Source organism: Eptatretus burgeri, chromosome 17 (assembly GCF_056783735.1).
Source record: "Eptatretus burgeri isolate ZD-2024b chromosome 17, Ebu_testis_v1, whole genome shotgun sequence".
NCBI classification, from domain to species: domain Eukaryota; kingdom Metazoa; phylum Chordata; class Myxini; order Myxiniformes; family Myxinidae; genus Eptatretus; species Eptatretus burgeri.
The window spans coordinates 60,556,540-60,577,795 of NC_140977.1; the positions used below are offsets into that span (position 1 = coordinate 60,556,540).

The 21,256-nt window shown below is 37.4% G+C and overlaps 1 protein-coding gene across 7 annotated transcripts in view; it reads left to right on the forward strand.

Annotated features, from left to right (window-relative positions):
• The window catches only part of LOC147010272 (uncharacterized), a 223,358-nt gene extending 204,419 nt beyond the window's left edge, over positions 1–18,939 (forward strand). For 4 of the 7 annotated variants that reach the window (XM_085861342.1, XM_085861338.1, XM_085861343.1 and 1 more), the window contains one exon: positions 18,314–18,939. In XM_085861342.1, coding sequence (XP_085717468.1) covers positions 18,314–18,409 — 96 coding nt within the window. In that variant the 3' untranslated portion in view covers positions 18,410–18,939. Of the gene's footprint in view, positions 1–781; positions 17,057–18,313 lie in introns of those variants that run through there. The other 3 variants (XM_085861339.1, XM_085861345.1, XR_015052753.1) reach the window with 2 other exon arrangements.
• Positions 18,940–21,256: the final 2,317 nt, after the last annotated feature.

The following is a 21,256-nucleotide window of genomic DNA, read 5'->3' on the forward strand; positions in this document are numbered from 1 at the left end:
ATTTTCTCTTCACAAATATGACAGATGCTGTTCTTTCTAAATTCCTTTTTCTCTCCCTTTCTTAATGACATTGGTTTATAGGTTTTAACCATTATTTGTCTTCGTCTTATGCAGTCTTTTTCCAATCGTCTTACAAACTCCTCTGAGGCATCTTCTCCTCTATAAAGTTCTAACTTGTTGTATTCATCACCAACAGATGATTTGATATAATAACAAAAACCACAAGGAGTATGTTTTTGATATTTATTTGTGTTTGATTTATTTGGATTTGGAGAAACAGTATCTATCTTTTAAAGGTTGATTTCAAAATCAGCATTTATCACAAATGGATGTTTTATAGATTTGTTAAAATCTTTGACTGATATGTTTGAACCTGCTTTTGGTAAATTGATTACGGTTGATTTTTGATGAGTACAATATTTCGAATGTTGATTTAATCATTCTTTTGTGTGAAAGTAATTGAGACATCTCTGACAAGGATACGTTTTACATTTTCTCTTATATAGTTGTGATTTGGTTAATGTTGCTAAATTTTTGATGAAAGCACAATGTGATTTTTCCTTTGAAGTAAAGTCGAGAAGGTCAATGTGTGTTTCATCATTTTTATAGTTGTTTGAAATTTTCAATATCAGAACTTTGTTTGTATCCGTTAATCCATATACATTCACACATAAATTATTCATTTTCTCAAATTTAGGAATATCTCTCAATGACTTTGGAAACTTTAAATCTTTAACATCTAATGTATTCTCATATTTCTTATAATGTCCAACCCTTTCAGGATTCCATTGTGGAGGATGTAGGTGAGCAAGAACAGACCATAGAAAACATTTATTATCTTTGTTTTGAATATTAACAACTGCCTTATTAAGTTTTATTTCTTTTGGTAAATCAATATAAGAAGAAGCTTGAAGAGGATCTGATTTTAAGATGTGTATATCTAAAAAGATTATTTTTGTAATAGCAAATCCACTACCTACTACAGTGTTATCAACGTCTTGTTCTTGTCTCTGGAGTTCATCGTAAACATCACATCTTACAAAATCTTGAAATGATGAGATAAAGTGAGGATTTGTCCTCGAAAAGGGAGTAGTTTCATCACCTTCTCTTACCATATTCAATTTTACTCCCATATAAAACTTAAAAGTTTTCATTTCACTTAATGTGTTTTTAATTTTCGTTTTAATTCTCTGTTTAACCATATCACAGCTTCAATGATTGAAGATAGTACAGGGTCTTGAAAGCGAAACAATCTTATTTTTATATGTCCTTTAAATGCCCATCAGTGTTTTCAATGGAGAATTTGGTGGCACCTTCCCTTTCTTCACTGTTCTTGTGTTTGTGTGATTGAACGTGTTTATTATAATTTTTTAAAAAGAATATCATTATCACATCTCTCACAATGTTTTGTTTCCTGGTCAAGTGGAGATATTTGTCTGAAAAGATTGAATGTGTATTTGTTGGTTTGAAGGTGTTTTTTATTACATTTATATTCATGATTACAAACATCGCAGTACGTTGTATTCACCATATTTATACAACAAAACTTTGCTGAAAATAAAATTTTCTTGGTGAAAATTCCGTTTAATTCATAGGTGAATCTGTGCTTAAAACCATTTTCTCCTCCAACTTTTTTCACTTGATAAATACAATGTATCAAGACACAAAAGACAAGTTTCAATCATTCTTTTAATTTGTAGAAGATACTGAGAAATATGTCAAGGATGTAAAATTGAATAAAGATAAATATAACAACTATTGGAAAAAACAATTATGGTGAATAATACGAGTTCTTCAATTTCCTTCAGTGGAAGGGCTTTTAGTATATCTGGAAGAACATCAATTAAAGTAGCTCGAACAAAAGTTTCTCTTCTCTTTCTGGCAATATATTCAAAATTAGAAAAAGCAATGAAACAAGAAAAACCTTATAGATGAAGCTTCAGATAGAAAAGATAAGACCATCTGTAACATGCAAGGAGAAATTTGTATTTTCTTCAACAACCCCAAAGATGTAAATCCTGATGAAATAAAGGATGTTAATATATCAGGTGACATGACATTTCGTTCAATAGTAGTGAAGGATCATTTTAAAATTCCCTTTAATGTAAAAAATGTAGTAGTTGAATCTCTGAATGAAAAAATAGTATATAGATATAGATGGTAATCTTTTTTCGACTAATTAAATACGAGTCATTATTCAACTGAAGATTTTGAAGATTATGAGAGTGATGATAGTATCTCTGTTGGAACAGAAGACAGTTATAATACCGAGAGTTTGTGTTCAAATGATAGTTATGAAAGTAGTTTTATAGATGATTGTGAAAGCACCAATGAAAGTACCGAAGATGAATTTTATTTGAAGTAAAGTTTTTCTTTTTAAATATGAATAGTTTATGAGATCTTGAGCCTCTTGAATTCCCTGATTCTCCACATGACAAATTTGAGAATTGTCCTGCATGTGATTGAGTGGGATTAAACACAGTCAAAAGCCTATAAACAATGTATATTCTGTGATTATCTTCTGATTAATCATTAAAAAATATAAAAAGGAATATAATTCTTTAAGATTTACACCAAAAATGAATTACTTTTCAAGATTGATTAGAGAAATGAATGTAAAGTATGAGGGTGATAACACACCTTTCCTTACAATGGAAGAAACTGAACGTATTAGAGAAATGTTCAAAGGTTTGTTGTTGTTTATTATTCACGATTGCCATTTTCAGGGAAATATCAACACAAGATATTGGATAAAAAAATAATGGATTATCTTTAAATTAAACCTGAACTTTGCATAAAATAGAGTTTCTAAAAAAGCCAATCATAAATTAATTAACCTGTTTTCCAAATATATAAATGAATGATTTTTTTTTATCCATTTGGGAAAATAAGATGAAATTTAACAACCATAAAAATCTTCGAAATTCATTAAGATGTCTCATAGTTGGTTCAAGCGGATGTGGAAAAACCTGCTTACTTTTAAAGATGCTCCTTACTCCCAACTTGTTGGATTATGATAATTTCATAATTTTCACAAAGTCAAGTTTTCAACCTGAGTATCAATGACTCTCACAAGGTTTTAATGCTGGTTTTCAAATAGAAGATATAATCGGTTTATTTAAACTTCAAAACAAACTAAATCATTAAAACATTGAAGATATAATCCAACTATTTTGTGATACACAGAGATATAAAAAGAAATCAAAGCCGATAACTTGTATTCTTGGTGATAGTATGGATGATATACCTTTTCCCCAAGATTTGGAATAATCAAAAATGAACCTCGTTATCTTTGATGATTGTGTTGATGACAGAAACCAAATGGTAATGGATAGCCACTACACAAGAGGGAGACATTCTTCTTGTAATTGTATTTATCTTAGTCAATCATACTTTCACCTCCCTCGTCGCTCCATAAGAAACAATGCTGATACTTTTATTTTATTCAAGTTAAATTCAATGGATATAAACAATTTTTGGAGAGACAATTGTTCTACATTATGTAGTAAAAAGGAATTTGAGGATTAAATGAAGCACATGACTGAAAAATATAAATATATTATTGTGAAACAAGATGAGATATTAAGATATATTTTCTATTTTATAAACAATTACATATATAAATGACAACTATTATTATAAATCTTGTGGGTAAATCTGCTTCTGGAAAAAACTTTCATAAATCAAGGTTCTTGGAAAGTACAAATGAGAATATTTTAAATTTGCTTAAAAAGCACCATGTAGTTCGTATTGTATCAACAACAACAAGAGCAATAAGACCTGGAGAAGTAGAAGGTGAAGATTATTACTATATTTCAGTGTACGAACATATGTGATTGAGGAATGAAGGCCAAATATTTGAGGAGGTTTCTCTTGGTGCAACAAAATATTCACATTGTAAGAGTGAGTTAAAGAAACTAAAATGGGGTGGTCTTGGGAAATTAGAAACTAATCCAGAAGGAATGAGACAAATAATTCTTGAACATCTGAGTGGTAATGGGGTTAAGATTTTATCATTCGGTTTTGATGTTGATGAAGAAACTCAACGCAAATGTATGAAAAGCAGAGATGCAAGTGTTCGTGATGAAGAAATTACAACTCGTATTAATGTTAATAAAGAATTTAATGAAATATTTAAAGAAAAGGATTTATTTGAACACATCTACTTTAATGATGAAGAAAAGGAAAATTCCCCTGTTGACCTTTATAATTCAGTGAATGATATTTTCCAATAAATAAATGGGTGCGAAAGAAAGAGCAATAAGATTTAAGGAACATCAAGAGTTGCTTTCAAATGTTGTAAAACAACAGGAAGACATAAAGAACAAACGCAGACAGAAACTAACGGGTGAAGAAGCATTTGAAAAAAACAAGAGAAAATTTTTAAACCACTTTTAGAAACTTCCAAAAAAAATTATAGATGCTTCCACAGTTCACACAAGAGAATATATTCCTAAAAAACTTCAAATGTTAAAAGATTTCAGTCAAATGACGGAGGAAGAATGAGTGCATATCGGACAATTATAATATGATGTTGAGGGATTATTTCAACAACTGAAAGAGATCAGTCAACCCCCTGATTATATTGTGAATGCTCTCCAAAACAAGGAATGAGACCTGGTATGGTTTTTGAATCTGTTGAACATTCAAACAGAACAACCAGCAATATTCCATCTTGCTAAAGAAAAGGTATTTAATGATATTTAATGATGAATTAGGGTTCTTGAGTTCTGCTCAACCCGCTGTTAAATTAACCCCAGATTAATGTTTCTTCTCACAAAAGATGGAAGACTAGGTTCAACTGTGAGGGATGAATCAAAGTATTTTGATAAACCATTGGATCTGAAAAATAATGATGATGGAGTATATATTGATCTGCTGGACTCTCTAAATTATAGGGTTAGTCTATCTGATAAAAGTAGGAAGAATGAGAAGGAGAAACACATTATTCACGCTTCAAGTAGGCTTGGTTCAGGTGCTGGGTTTCTTCCAAATGACCCATCACAATTAGTTAATGGACTGTTATTGCTATGAGATAGTAAGAAGACTGGAAATAATTGTTTTGATGAAGCATCAGCCATTTTAGACCAGTTGATGAACATGAAAATAATTACTAAATGTCAATACAAAAGATTAATATTACAAATACAAATACAATACAAAAATAAACATTTTATCCCATATTAAATAAGATGAGAAGCACAATCGTTTGTTTTAATTTCACAACAAGCGACCACACATCTTCATTCGCATACCCACTACAACTTGACGCAACAAAAGAATATGAGGCGTCTTTATTGTCCATGGAAACTTATAATACCTTATTTAATATCACCGAGAAAAATGACGAGTTTAGTTATAATCCGGGAAGTGGATACAAAACGATAAGTTTCATCCCGAGCAGATGAGATTTCTCAAGTATCTTCCGAAATTGCTCGCCTTATGAAAGAACAGGGTGACCGAAAAGCAAAAAAATGTTGTTATAGATATTCAAAAACATACTTCAAAATCAACGATTAAACTTAAAAATAACGACAAGGTTGATTTCACAATTGATAATTCATTTAGAGAGTTATTGGGTTTCTCCTCAAAAAAGATTGAAACTAATGTGACATTTTACAGTGATGATGTCATTCAAATATCCTCAGGCATAAATTGAGTATTAATTCACTGTGATTTGATTAATGGCACTTATAATGATGGAATAAGAACAAATACAATATTTTCATTCAGCGTATACTCAACCCCAAGTGGTTATAAATTCAATATGGAACCCAAAAATCTGGTTTATCTACCTGTGTCAGGAAAAACCACATACAGAGTAAATTTTAGGATAACCTACCAAGATAATCGCATGATTTCTTTTAATGGAGAAATTATTTCCATCAGAATTCACCTACGTGAAGTTTTCCAATAAATAAATACGATGGTTATTGTAAGGAAACATGACATGGGAAAATATAAAATAATTACAGGGGATGGGATGTTCTTTTCCTCAGACTACAAGGGAGAAGATATGTATCTTGGTTGAGGATACTATAAACCTAAGAGACAAAGGGGTGTCAGACATCAATTTAGAAAAAAGGAGATGGGATAATTGATACTCCAATGGGTAAAGGTTCAACTATTCTTAAACATAAAGACCTAATTGGTTCAACTGCTTCTGCTGTGGGAAATGTAGCAGGTCCTATAAAGAGTATAAAAGATGCCCAAAAGGAATGTCATAAATTACAAGCAATAAAAGAAATTAAGAAAGGCAAAACTCAGTTGTCTCCCCAAGAACGACAGAAAATAATTCAAATACTTGGGTCAGGGTTTCAAAAGTTTAAACATCTTTTTTCCGAAATAAATCCAAGTATGGAAGCAATTGATCGTATCTGTGATTTGGATGATACCATTGTCATCTCAAACTCCACTAATAAAGAAGACTACTTCAAGGTAAATGCAATAACTGGAACAGCCTGGAATGGAAATCGAACAAAAAGTTTTGAAATAAATAATCAACGAATTTATTTGAATCTTGCCGAAAGTTTCTTGTTGTGTAAATTTACATTCACTAAGGCTGTGACTTACATAAATGCTACACTCGTAAATGATTTCTTCTGGAAAATGTTTGATAGTGTTTGTTTGTACATTGGAACACAAGAAGTTGAAGCGGTTGATTGTCTCTGCTACATCTGAAATGATGAAATTTACACGATATTCATTTCGTGATGGAATGGGAAAGGGGGCTGTCAAAGGTTTTATTCCTGATATGTCAACAGGAACAAACACAGACCCTGGATGTAGTCAAAGGAAAGGAATGGAAAATGATGATACAAAAGCAGATAATAGTTTTAATGTGGCAGTTCCTCTTGACGAAATATTTGGATTTTGTGATCATGATAAAGTTCTGTATAGTCTTAAAATTAGATTTCAACTGCAAAGGATTGATAATCAAAATAGATTGCTTTTTAGTGTGGCAAATGCTTTTGCTGCTCAGAATAAATTTGTAATTGGATTTGCTATATATGCTAGATATACCTTATTGTCGGGTTTTGTGTATGCGTGCGTGCGTGCGTGCCTGTGTGTCTGCAACACAAGGCTCCACAGCACGAACCAGCGAACCGATTTCGATGAAACTTTGCCAACATGTGCAATATGTGCTGGGAATGTGCGCGTTTGAATTTTGTTGCCTCGCAACCACCCGTTGCTGTGCAGCGGCCGAAAAACCGCGTACAGTATTTTCAATACTTGTCCTTCAATTTTGAATGTAGAGAAATGAGACTTCGGAATGAAACACTTTGAGATATTTCGAAAATTTTACTTGAGCCGATTTTTGATTGAGGTTTTATTTTTCAAATGGTAGTCCTTCAAAAATCGGGTGTCTATTTACCGTCATTTTTTATGAGGGGCTTCGGGAAGTGGGCGGAGCTGAGGGAAAGTGGACGTGGTTGATGAAAAGTGGGAGTGGTGTAGGAAAGTGGGCGTGGCTTATGGAAAGTGGGCGTGGCTTATGAAAAATATTGTGTGGCTCAGGAGGTGTGGTCAAACAAGAGCATTGAGAGAAGTTTATCGGGTTTTCCGTGTGTGTGTGTGTGTGCGTGTGTGTGTGCGTGCGTGCGTGCGTGCGTGTGCGTGCGTGCGTGCGTGTGCGTGTGCGTGCGCGCGTGGAACGTGAGGCTCCACAGCACAAACCAGCAAACTGATTATTTTTCAAATGGTAGTCCTTCAAAAATAGGGTGTCTATTTACCGTCATTTTTTACGAGTGCCAGTTCGCAAAATATGCAATAGGAAAAATCTTGCCAGGCAGAAGAACAATTGTATGTGAACCAAATACATCTTGGCAATGAATCTTCGTCGGTGGATCGGTCAGAATGAAAAGCATCGTATCCAACGCTTCGATCCTAGCAAATCCCTCGTCGCCTACCGGCTTGTTGATGAAATTAGTTGGTATATTAGTGAATATACTCCTAATCTTAAAACAGAAGAGATGTTGAATTGAAGACAACCAAACACACACTCAAATAAGCCACTCAATGTATCATACCTTAAAAGAAGATGTCAACACGTTAAACTGAACCAAACCAATTACACATGGAATTTGAGTGTTCTGGAAGGAAAGCCACGATATCTTTGGATCATTTAAAAAAACCAGATGGTGATACTGCTACTGAGAAGAATAATGCATTGAGTGATGATGCGAAGGTGAAACAACTTCGCGGTTCTCTCGATAGAACATTTTATCCACGAGATAGATTGGAAATTAATTGGGGAAAAAAATGATTTTGCTGAAGCGTACAAGTCTTTCCAAAAGGTGTGTGAAAGCAATGGAAATAAAGAACCCATTTTGGATATGACAGCATTTAAAAGTCTGTATACAATCTATGCAATTGACCTGATTGCCCAAAAGGAAACTATAAAGTCTAATCGAGTGGATATTTCCCCATACATTGAAAGAGGAGAGAGAGAGTGAAGAAGTTGATACATATCGTTTGCTTTTGGAAGAAACAGAATTACAGATTAATACAGATAATGGTGTTATGAGTAGTCTCACATAATTTTTTTTGATAAATAAATGAGTAGTAAAGTGTCAACTGGGGTTTATGTTCATCAAATCAATCTTCTTAAACTCTCATCTTGTATTCAAAATCAAAGGCCTTGTTTGATTAACGTTAATACAATTCAGAGAAAAGGAGCAGTAAGAATTGATGTTTTGCTCACAAGAGAACAGGTGAAAATCTTGAATGATACTGGCTCACTTAAAATTAAATTGTCAAAACCAATGTTGAAGAAATATTCAAAAAGAGACGAGTGGAGGATTTCTCCCATTTCTAATTCTTTATTTGCTGGTTTAAGTGCGGTTGGAGCATTGACGGGTGGTACTTCAGCAGTGGTGAAAACTGCCAATGAAAGGAAGGCTCAAATCCGGGCTCAAAAATAATTGGAAAGACATAACAAAGTTGGAGAAATAAATTAGTGGAAGTGGTGTAATTGTAGATTTTGCTGAAAAAGTTGAAAGTCTGCCTGATAAAGTGAGATTGTTAGTTGGAGATATGCTTTCTTCTATTGCACAAGCAGGTGTAAAATTAACGAAAAGGGGTAATGGATTATATCTTTCTAATAAATAAATGAGCATTGATGAGTGTTTTATGAAATTTGGAAAGAATACATCAACTTTAGAACATCAAATATTGTAAGAAATAAAAAATTCATAATGTGGTTATTTGTATGAGAGATGAATTAACAAACGTGTCTGAACATACAAATAATATTATTATGAACTTCGAAGATAATAATGGGAACGGTTTTCATGGGGTTTGTATTTTTAAAAGTCAAGACAAATATACTGAAACGCAAAAGAAACTTACCACTTGTTTGAAATGCAATAAAATTGTAACAGTTCAAAATAAAACAAACCAACAATTGCTAATTGAAACATTGGCATTTTCTTGATGGCATGTCAAGTTTTTGACCAAGATACACCATCTCATAAGTTTTTTCTACAGTACAGAACAGCACACAGGGTGCAATGTCAGTCCCCTTTCAATAGCGTGTGTGGCCACCATTGTTTTGGATACAGGCAGTGCATCGTCGGCGCATACTGCCGACAAGTCGTTGGATTCTATCCCACTCGGTCCTCAATGTCTGAAGCCATCTGACTTAGGACCATCTGCCTGTCCTGCCTTGCAGTGGTGACTCTTGGCCTCCCTGATTGAGGTCTGTCATCTGCAGAGTTGTGGAGGGTGTCTCTGTCCACCAGGACCGATATCGTCTGGTGTGAACAGCCAAGGCGACGTGCCACCTCACAGTAGCTCAATCCGCCTTGCAGTATGCCCAAGGCACACTGTCGTTGATCCCTTGACAATCGTGGCATGTTGATTGAAATGCCCATTTTGCAGTGGCCTTTTTAATGCCAATATCAAGACATCACGTGCAGCTCATTAAAATCATCCCGTACCCCTTGGCTAATCACTGACAGTCAAAACGGCTGTTCAACAGCTGTACTATGAAGTGACCATTGAAGGTTCAAGTGACCATCCGTGACCATTTTGTCTGACAGTGAGGACACTATTGTCCACAAATAAGTTCACACATTTACTACACACAGTGTTATTGTTGATATTTGAAGGTTTAAAAGGTGGTAAGTTTCTTTTGTGTTTCAGTATATTATTTTTATAGTTTTGGTCTTCCACCACCTGTTGAAGTAATAAAATTCTTTCACAATGGTGTTTATCAAACATTTCAAGTCCAATAATTAAATTCCAAGTGTTGTGGTCAATTATGTCTCCATGTGTTATTTCAACTCAACAAAAATAAATTTTTTAATGACATTCTTTTTAATCCAATATAAATGACATGTTGGTAAAGATGGTTCTATCTTTGGTGTATCCCAAGAACTGGATATTGATTTATCAAATTATTACACAAAGGCACAGGCTGAACGACAGAAATATAGTATCGCAAAAAAATATTAATATGAAAAATGCTTATCAATTAATAAATTATCCAAGCCCAACTGATGCGAATGACTTGGTGAGATCAAGTGATTTATCACAATACATATTCTTAAATAAAACGGCTGTATATTCCAAAGATACAGAAGTGTTGATTTTATCTCCAGGTCATACAGAATTCACAGTTCCAATTAAAATAAAATTTTATGAAGAAGGGCATATCATTGTATGAGAATAGAACAATGGGGATATGATATGAATGATTTAGGGTTTCATTGGTCATTTAAAATTAACCGAGAATACCTGGAAAAATTAAATCAGTCTCGTAAGGAAGAATACTATCCACTTGGTGCCGAGAATGAGTTTTGTAGAAGCACGATTAGCAAACAACAAATAAAAGAATTTAATAAGGGTAAAATCAACAATGGTTTTGCCATAGTTTATATCATGAAAACACAAAGAACAGGATTATATATAATAAGTAAGGAAATCCAAAATGATTTAACTGTGGTGAAGATGGGGAGGTATTGTTGTGGTGCCGGGTCTCGGTGGCAAGCACGACCGCTAAGGGGAGCAGTAGAGTCTGCTCCACCGAACACCCGGAATTTAGGTGGCTTTCAGATAAATCCGAAAGGTCACGGGACCCTTATCGGACCGAAGATCGCCAATAGGTCGACCACGTGGAGTAGGGTCAATTGCCAATTTCAATATACCGAAATACCCACGCAGTCTAACTCCCAGGGAACCACACCCTCGGCCGACTCTGTCCGATCCGGTAACGGCTCGGATCTGGCGTAACCGAGCGGAGTTACCAGAGCCGCGCCAGACCAAATGGACTATTAACCCTCACTATCTCTCAATATACAGCATGCTAAGCCAATGAAAGAAACACAGAAACAAGCTGGTACATTTAACAAAAGGGATTTATTTATAATAGGGAGGGAGACACAGAACAGAGTTGTAACCGAATAAAAGCAATGCAACCAATGTACAATAACGCAAGCACTTAACGATTCTACTTAACAGACGGGCCCACACCAGACACACACCCAAAGAAATGGACCCCATCGGGTCTTTGTTGAAGGCTTCCAACTCGAGGAAAGGTGAGCTGGAGACCAGAGCTCGCTTGGACCTGTCCGCCTCGTGCGGTCTTCGACGTTCTGGCTCGGCGGGACTCAAACCCGCAACAACGATGCCACTCCAAGCACCAGGGACGTAGGGTGAAGGATGGACGCCAATCAGCACGATGGCGGACAAGGCAGCGGGTGCCAGCAGGCAAGGCGAGGCGATCCGAGACTATCCGGCAGGCAAACCCCAACTGCCCCCATTCGGATTGTGCCGATCAATTATTCACTCCCCGTCCAGGGGGGAGGGGACTCCCTCTCGTAACCCCCCCCCCTTACTGGACGGTTTTGGCGCACGATCCGCTCGTTGCCCCTGTGATTGGCCAAAAAGGCCAAGACTTGGCCAGCCAAGTCCGCTGATTGGACCGGGGGGGGGCGTGGCAGGCGTCACGGCGGACCGCCCCTCAAACAGGAAGTTGAGTAATATTGTCCTGCGTTGGCTCCCATTGGCCGAACTACGGCAAACTCGCTCGCATCTCTCTGATTGGTCGAGAGAGATGCCAAGTCCTTCATTGAACTCCGCCCACCGCGAGCGTTATGGCATCAGGATGGAGCGAGGCGAAGGTGTTGTTGTTGTTGTAGTTGAAAATGTAAAAGAAAAACCTGACCATCAAAATAACTCTGCAACACACGAACATTGAATCACCCTTTAAACAAAGGGACGGGAGCCTGACTACAAACACATACTTCCTGATATAACTGATCTTTGGGACCTGAATATTGAGTGCTCATGGTTTCCAAATTCGTAACAGTATTTCCTGTCATTATATTAATCTGTCGTATATTTCTAATACATACAGTAAATGACAGCAAGAAGACTTCAATAAAATTATCATTTCTGTGTCCAAGCATACCTTCAAGAAAAGGGTATTCGGTATTTTAATAAATTTGTTCTTCAACATAAGAATGAGGTATTTTCAATAAAAGATTGGCTTCATACTGATGTTAATAAACCAACAACTTTGGATTTAATTAAAATGTTAAATAATGAAAAAATTTGAAAGTTAAGAAAACGCAAGGCTCTTAGAAATTCAGAAGAATTTTAATTGGTTTCCTATTGTAAAAAAAAAATATTTGGATACAGGAATAACAAGAAATCCTGAAGAATATATGTATGATATTCCAAAGGGTGAGAGTGATTGAACGAATGACGAGGAAGGAGTTGAAGAAACAGACAAAGTAGGAGGAGGAGAGGGAGGAGAGAGAGGAGGAGAGGGAGAAGAGAGAGAAGGAGTCAAGGGAGAATAGAGAGGAGGAGGCAAGGGAGAAGAGAGAGAAGGAGGAGAGAATAAATAAATATAAAAATATGGAAACCAGTGAGATGAGAAAAAGATTGGGGTTATAACAGAAAATAAATAAATCTCAACGCACCAAGGAGGAAAATAAAGAATTGACAAGTCTTAGAAATATTTGCGTCAAGACTATTAACATCGTTTTCCTTGGTGTGGTTGACTTTGTTTAAAGTTTTACATTTTTTTCTTAAATAAATGGAGGAGAGAGTGAAGGTATTTCTGAGGATTCTTTATGTTTTAAAAACTAAGATTCAAATGTGCATGTTGGAAACTAAAAAGGTTTTCGCACTCTGTAGGAATTTTTCTCATAAATAAATGAGTTATTGTCTCAAATGTAAAAAGAAAACTAGTACGAAAAATATCTCGTATTTTAAAAGTAAAAATAACAGGGTTACACAAAAAGGCATATGTTCGGTGTGTGGCTCTAAAAAGAGTAAATTTATCTCCAAACACAAACGTGGGGGAGATATTCAAAAGTTTATATCGGGAAGTAAATTTACAACTACTGGAATACCAGGGGAATTACATCCACCAGGGTATTCATTCTGTGGTCCAGGAACAAACTTGGATAAAAGATTAGATGAGGCAGACAATCCTAAATCCTGGAGCAAACCGATCAAGACGGTTGATGAAGTGTGCATGAGGCACGATATTGATTATGGAAATAGCACAACGTTGGAAGAAAAACATAAAGCCGATAGAGAAATGTTGTATAATTTGTCTCTGATACAAAATTCAACCTTGAGAGAAATAGTTGATTGGTTCATCGTGAAGAAGATGATTCATGCTAAATTGAAACTTGGGCTTGGAAATTCAAAAAACATAGCATCTAATGATGTCATTAAGATTGAAGAGCAATTAGCTGATGAATTACATCAACCAATAATCACAAAGTTTCATAGAAGGAAGGTTTATTCCAAGGAAGTTGATTATATCTGGTCCACTGATTTAATTGAACTCAATTATGATAAGGGGTACAAGTATGCTTTCACCGTTGTTGATTTGAGGAGTAGATATGCGTGGGTTGTCCCTTTGAAAAACAAAACCGGGAATACTCATGTTGGCCTTCCAACAGATATTTAATAAAAGTAAGAGAAAACCTAAAAAATTGTGGACTGATGAGTGTACAGAGTTCTGCAACAAAACATTTAGGAATTTTCTTTAAAATAACAACATTATATTATACAGCACCTTTAATGAAGGAAATGCGTTTGTTATTGAGCGATTCAATCGCACTTTAAAAGAGAGACTCTATAAAAAAAATTTACTCAACTTGGTTCGCAACAATGGTTATCTTTAATTCAGGATATTGTAGATTAGTACAGTATAATGATATGATTCACACCTCAACGAGTACCAAACCATCAGAAACATTTACAAAATTAGAATATGAAAAAGAGATTAATGTCAGAAAGCCTAAGTTCAAAGTTGGTGATATAGTAAGAATATACAGGTGGAAATCTCATTTTGAAAAAGGTTATACAAAGCGATGGACAAATGTACTTTTTTAAAATCGATGTAATTGATAGTTCCTTGGACTTTTTAGGTATATGATTTGGAAGTGGAAGAGATTTTAGGTTCATTTTATTCACAGGAATTACAAAAGACAAAGATAAATTGAAATTTTTTTTTGACTCCACCCACACAAGCCCTACCCACACAAGCCCCTCCCACCCACACAAGCCCCACCCACACAAGCCCCACTCACATAAGCTGCATCCACACAAGCCCCTCCCACCCACACAAGCCCCACCCACACAAGCCCCACCCACACAAGCTCCACCCACTCAAACGCAACCCACATAAGCCACATCCACATTCATCATATCCGCATAATTAGTGATTTGTTAATTAGTTCCCCACACACAACATGTTCAATTAAAAAAATTTGCTCCACCCACACAAACCACATCCACACAAGCCCCTCCCACCCACACAAGCCCCACTTACCCACACAAGCCCCACCCACATAAGCTCCACCCACCCACACAAGCCCCACCCCCCTGTGTGCCCCCCCCTTTGACCCACCACCCCCTCATCCCACACCCCCCACCCTTCCCCACACACACACGGGTCGGGGAGAGGGGGTGAGATGAGGGGGGTAATGGGTCGTTGGGGGAGTGCACCTACCCCCCCTCCCCCTCCTTTGCACTTTCTTTATTCTTTTTTATAATTAAGAATTAAATAATTAAAAGCAAAGCATTTATAATTAATCAAGATTGAAAATATTAAACATTTTTCTTTTGGTAAATATTCATTTGCGAGAATGAACGATCTTTCCCAGCAGTCTGCTTGAGACGTCTTGTGATTTTGAAACTCGATCAACATATTCTGTTCAAAGCAAAGATTGAAGAACAATTAGGGTCTATAAAGATGATTATATTATGATATTAATAAATATAACATTTACCTCCAGAAGATCGAATTTTGTGTCCATTTCATCCAGATGAGCATTTAAACTGGAACAAGTTGAAAATGAGTCATCATCTCGTGGAATTTCAACATCTTCTCATTCAAGGTTGTGAAATTCACCCATGTATGATTCAGTTTTAATGCTGAAAATAAATAGCAAGTTGTCAAAAATTACCACCATGCCAAATAAAAGGTTGTGTATCAGGAGAACAGAGAGAGAGAGAGAGAGAGAGAGAGAGAGAGAGAGAGAGAGAGAGAGAGAGAGAGAGAGAGAGAGAGAGAGAGAGAGAGAGAGAGAGAGAGAGAGAGAGAGAGAGAGAGAGAGAGAGAGAGAGAGAGAGAGAGAGAGAGAGAGAGAGAGAGAGAGAGAGAGAGAGAGAGAGAGACAGACACACAGAGAGAGAGAGAGAGAGAGAGAGACAGACAGACAGACAGACAGACAGACAGACAGACAGACAGACAGACAGACAGACAGACAGACAGACAGACAGACAGACAGACAGACAGACAGGCAGACAGACAGGCAGACACACATACACATACACATATACACACACACACACACACACACACACACACACACACACACACACACATATACACATACACATATACGAGGTGTGTTCAAAAAGTATCCAACCTTAATTTTTCGTGCGTAAAAAAATGAAGCTCGGGAGGCATGGTTTGGTGCATGTATGTAGGCGATCCTAATTCGTATGCGTGAATATTTTCCTGCCTGCAGAAGCTGTCAGTCGCCAACAGACCACCGATAAGTGAGCGCCGTTGGATTTTCGTTTTTGACGGTTTTTTTTTAAGTTTTAAAAAGTCAGTTTAAATAAGCAACTTGATGATGTAATGGGAGATTACAAAACAATGGTTTTTCCAGGGTGTTCCCACACAGGAAATGACCGGAATTTTTTGGGCTTGGTTCGGGCGAGGCAGCTTGGTTGCCTTCAAAGCTGACTCGTTTTCACACGAATATGAAACATCTTGCTTTGAATGATTTTTGATAAAACCTACGTTTAAAAGCTGTTTTAACTAAACTTTGTTCTGCTCGTGTTCTGATGATTTAAAATATAACCACGAGAGACAAGGACACAGAATACTTCCTCATTTTCGCGGCACGACTGTGTTCTCAAAACACTTCCCCATTTTATATAACTCACCCTCACAGCCCTTTCTTTCATGCTTGAAGAGATAAAGTGAATATAACAGGAAAATTAATTTATTCGCTAAAGGAGAACATGGACAAATATTCATTGGTTCGCTCTTTGAATGGAATGAAAATACGAAAGGAAAGAAGTGCTTTAATCAATAAGTCTCCTATTTTACATTTGCTTGTATTGGAGGGGGAAGAAATCGGTCTCCTATTTTGGGCTTTTGGGGCTTAAGTTAAAAAGTTTTTTTCCCCCTTTTCCCCCGTTCATTTGAATGTCTGCCTCAGAAGCCCCATTTATCCTCTACTGGGGTGGACACTTATCCAACCAAGATATTGTAGTTTTGTATTTTTAATTAATTTTCTGAAATTTGTATAACTTGTTTTTCACTTGGAAGTTGTGGGTTATGATGTGTAAATAAAGGTGGGAAAGTCTGATTTAATGTAATTAAATTCAGGAAGATAAGGTAACAAAAGGGGAAAATTTTGAAAGGGGGTGGAGACTTTCTATAAAGTGTGTGTGTGTGTGTGTGTGTGTGTGTGTGTGTGTGTGTGTGTGTGTGTCTGTGTGTGTGTGTGTGTGTGTGTGTGTGTGTGTGTGTGTGTGTGTGTGTGTGTGTGTGTGTGTGTGTTTTTATGTAATATATACATCCTCTGGACTTGTGGAAGGGCTATGACACACAAAGAGAATGGCAGGAGAAAGGGGAAAACAGCAGGCCGGAGGGAGAAAGTTGGTGGAGATGGACTTTGAAGGGAGGCAGATAAGAAAGGGTAAGGGAGAACACAATGGTGGACAATGTGGATACCTTAGCAAAATTTGGGGAGAGCTGTGGAGTGGTTTAATGGGTGTAGAAAAGATCATGATTTTGGATTGGGGGATAATCTGAGATGGTGGTGAACATTGGTCTTTAAGACCTGGAGAGAAGAATGAGATTGAAGAGTGTGTGAGAGGTGGTTCCACAGGCAGGAAAAAGTAAAAGAGGAATAAATGAGTGGAGGTGAGCAGTGATTCTGGATTTAGCTCGTTTCACTCGGAGGGGGTTGCTGGTTGACCGTTTGCATCCTGCAAATAGTTGGAGGGCAGGGAGGGGGACAGAGCATGGAGCGGGCAGAGGGTTCCAGTCCAGAAATGAGGAGGAAGAAGAGACCACTGACCTGGCAAAGTTCCAGGCCCATCGACCATTTCATCGTGAGAGATTGCGATGATATTGAAGGATTTAACATATCCAAGTACTGCAAAACTGGAGGTTCTTGTAAGTGATGAGAAGGCGATTTGTGTTTTCCAGTGTTTCACGTATATACATCGATTTAAGTAAACGTTTTTTTAAAGAGGTGTGAAGGAGTTTTACTGCCCTTTTACCCAGTGTCTATTACATCATCCTGTCTAACACATTACATTAGTTGTTTGTGCCTGTTTATGTCCTTTATCACGTCCTTAAAAACACTAAGCTTCCTGTTTTGATTGATTTTCTATTTTGTTTGTCTGCCAGAATGGCAGACAATCTCAAAGAAAGTCTCACCACTCTGCGAATGTGTGATCAGGATGAATTCAGAGCCAAAGTTCTGGTCACCTCGTGGTTCCTTTTCCAATTAATGGTCCAAATATAACATTAAATTGGAATAAGTTGTTCCTCGATCATAAACTAACGTTTTGGGACGGACGGACAGACGGACGGACATGAACAAATTGCTTTTCGGTTCGCGTGCACGGGATAATCCGATGTCGGTCGACATGTGCTGATGGAGTGAAGTGACATTTGGGGTGTGAGCCCTTCAGAGCGCCACCGGGTACATGAGAAACCTTTAATGGTTTCTTCTCTGCTTCAAGTTTCTTTTTGATACACTTTGGGGGTTTTCTCACCAATGATCTATCCTCGGGGGTTCCATTGCAGATTCGAGCCAGCTCCAGCAAGACGATTCGAACGTTCAGCGGAAGCAGCCATGACTCTCCCTTTAAATCACAAGTGTTGTTCATTCAATTGTTATGACTGTGAGCAAATGATCATATTGTGATGATGCAATTTTAATTTTGAATTCGTAACACGTTACTTTTGTACATATGTGTAGGTAGTAATTTGGTTAATGCTAAGTTACTTAGCTTTCATTTATTGCATTAAAGGCGTTTGTTGATGAAATGCAATTTTTACTTTGTAGGACTCGCCACACTTTTAGTGCCTTGTTCATAGCTGATGAACCCGAATGAATGTTGGATTTGTTTTCAATGGGAATATGTCAGCCTGTATGTAGTATGACGCTATGGTAAAGGTACCAAAGAAACCTTACCTGCTAATTGTAAGTACTTTTGACGTCCAGGATTTAATTTGGTATTTAAAAATGTTAATTATTTTTGTTTGTAATTTAAAGGTAATGTTTAAAATGTAAACAATTCAGCTCAGGATTTGAATTTCTCTTTATGTTCAACTTTGTGCTGTACATAGTTTATGCTTCTTTGATATAGAAATTGTACATCGGGGAAATGTGGAATAAAGAGTGTGCGACGTGTACACGAGTTCCGAAACCGAGCCACGATTTGACGGAATGCCACCGAGCACTACGAGTACTAAAGAACGAGCTAATCACTTGTTACCCTGCCCGCGCGAACCGAAAAGCTGGTTCGGCATTCGATTACGTACGTACATATGTATGTGCGTGTCTGCATTTTTAGAATTCATTTTCTCTGCAACCGTTGATCTGATTGATACAAAATTTCACCATAAGAGTGCCTCCGCCTGTAGAATTTTTTTTAATTTTATTCATAATTATGACGTCATCTATCGCGTGGTAGACACCATCTTGGAAAAATGTTGCACCTCTCTCTATATATCAAACCGCTCGATGGAAAAAATTGAAATGTGGCTCATTTTCAAGTTCTCCCAACAGGGAATATGATATGTTGATAATCTCATCGGTGCCTTCATTATGACATCATAATTCGACAAGTACAATGCTTGATCTGATCAATATGAAAAAAAAATTTCCTCAACTGTTAGTCCAATGGATACGAAATTTTCAGAATGAGTGGTTCCTTCTGTATAATCTTTTTAATGATAATTATGATGTCATAGGTCATGTAGTAGTTTGTGGAAGTTCGTCTGCCTCCTGTAGAATATTTTAATGATAATCATGATGTCATCGGTCATGTGATACAGGTGCCATCTTTGAAAAAATACCAAAAAACGTTGCACCTTTATCTCCAAAACTGTTGACTGTGCAGGGTAAGTATTCCATGAATACCATCTAGTCTAAGCATGTGATCACTCCTCTTGATGGGTGAAACACCTGGGTGCAGCAAGGATAGAAATTGTACATCGGGGGAAATGTGGAATCGGGTGCATGACGTAGACATGAGTTCAGGGAATGTTACCGAGTGGTACTCCGGATATGAAAGAACAAGCTAATCACTCATTTAAACTTGTGATCACACCTGATGATGGGTGAAACAACTGAGTATATCTCTGGCATGGTTATATTCTCACTACCTCATTGAAATGACTTCCAGAAGTTTGGCGCTTCTGTCAAAAGTAAAAACCTTTTTTACTTTTGACAGCATGATTAGCTCGTCTTTGTGCTCTGCCCAGACTCGCATGCTGTGCTTACTCGGCACTCGTTTCAAAATTGACTTATCTCGTGGAATACACGTCTGTCCCTTTGCTCCACAAACTTCTCTCATGGAATACACGTCTGTCCCTTTGCTCGACAAACTTCTCTCGTGGAATACACTTCTGTCCCTTTGCTCCACAAACTTCTCTCGTGGAATACACGTCTGTCCCTTTCCTCGACAAACTTCTCTCGTGGAATACACGTCTGTCCCTTTGCTCGACAAACTTCTCTAGTGGAATACACTTCTGTCCCGTTGCTCCACAAACTTCTCTCGTGGAATACACGTCTGTCCCTTTGCTCCACAAACTTCTCTAGTGGAATACACGTCTGTCCCTTTCCTCGACAAACTTCTCTCGTGGAATACACGTCTGTCCCTTTCCTCGACAAACTTCTCTCGTGGAATACACGTCTGTCCCTTTGCTCGACAAACTTCTCTAGTGGAATACACGTCTGTCCCTTTGCTCCACAAACTTCTCTCGTGGAATACACGTCTGTCCCTTTGCTCCACAAACTTCTCTCGTGGAATACACGTCTGTCCCTTTCCTCGACAAACTTCTCTCGTGGAATACACGTCTGTCCCTTTCCTCGACAAACTTCTCTCGTGGAATACACGTCTGTCCCTTTGCTCGACAAACTTCTCTAGTGGAATACACGTCTGTCCCTTTGCTCCACAAACTTCTCTCGTGGAATACACGTCTGTCCCTTTGCTCCACAAACTTCTCTCGTGGAATACACGTCTGTCCCTTTCCTCGACAAACTTCTCTCGTGGAATACACGTCTGTCCCTTTCCTCGACAAACTTCTCTCGTGGAATACACGTCTGTCCCTTTCCTCGACAAACTTCTCTCAAGGAATACACGTCTGTCCCTTTCCTCGACAAACTTCTCTCATGAAATACACTTCTGTCCCTTTCCTCGACAAACTTCTCTCGTGGAATACACGTCTGTCCCTTTGCTCCACAAACTTCTCTTGTGGAATACACGTCTGTCCCTTTGCTCGACAAACTTCTCTCGTGGAATACACGTCTGTCCCTTTCCTCGACAAACATCTCTCATGAAATACACTTCTGTCCCTTTCCTCGACAAACTTCTCTCGTGGAATACACGTCTGTCCCTTTCCTCGACAAACTTCTCTCATGAAATACACTTCTGTCCCTTTCCTCGACAAACTTCTCTCGTGGAATACACGTCTGTCCCTTTGCTCGACAAACTTCTCTCGTGGAATACACTTCTGTCC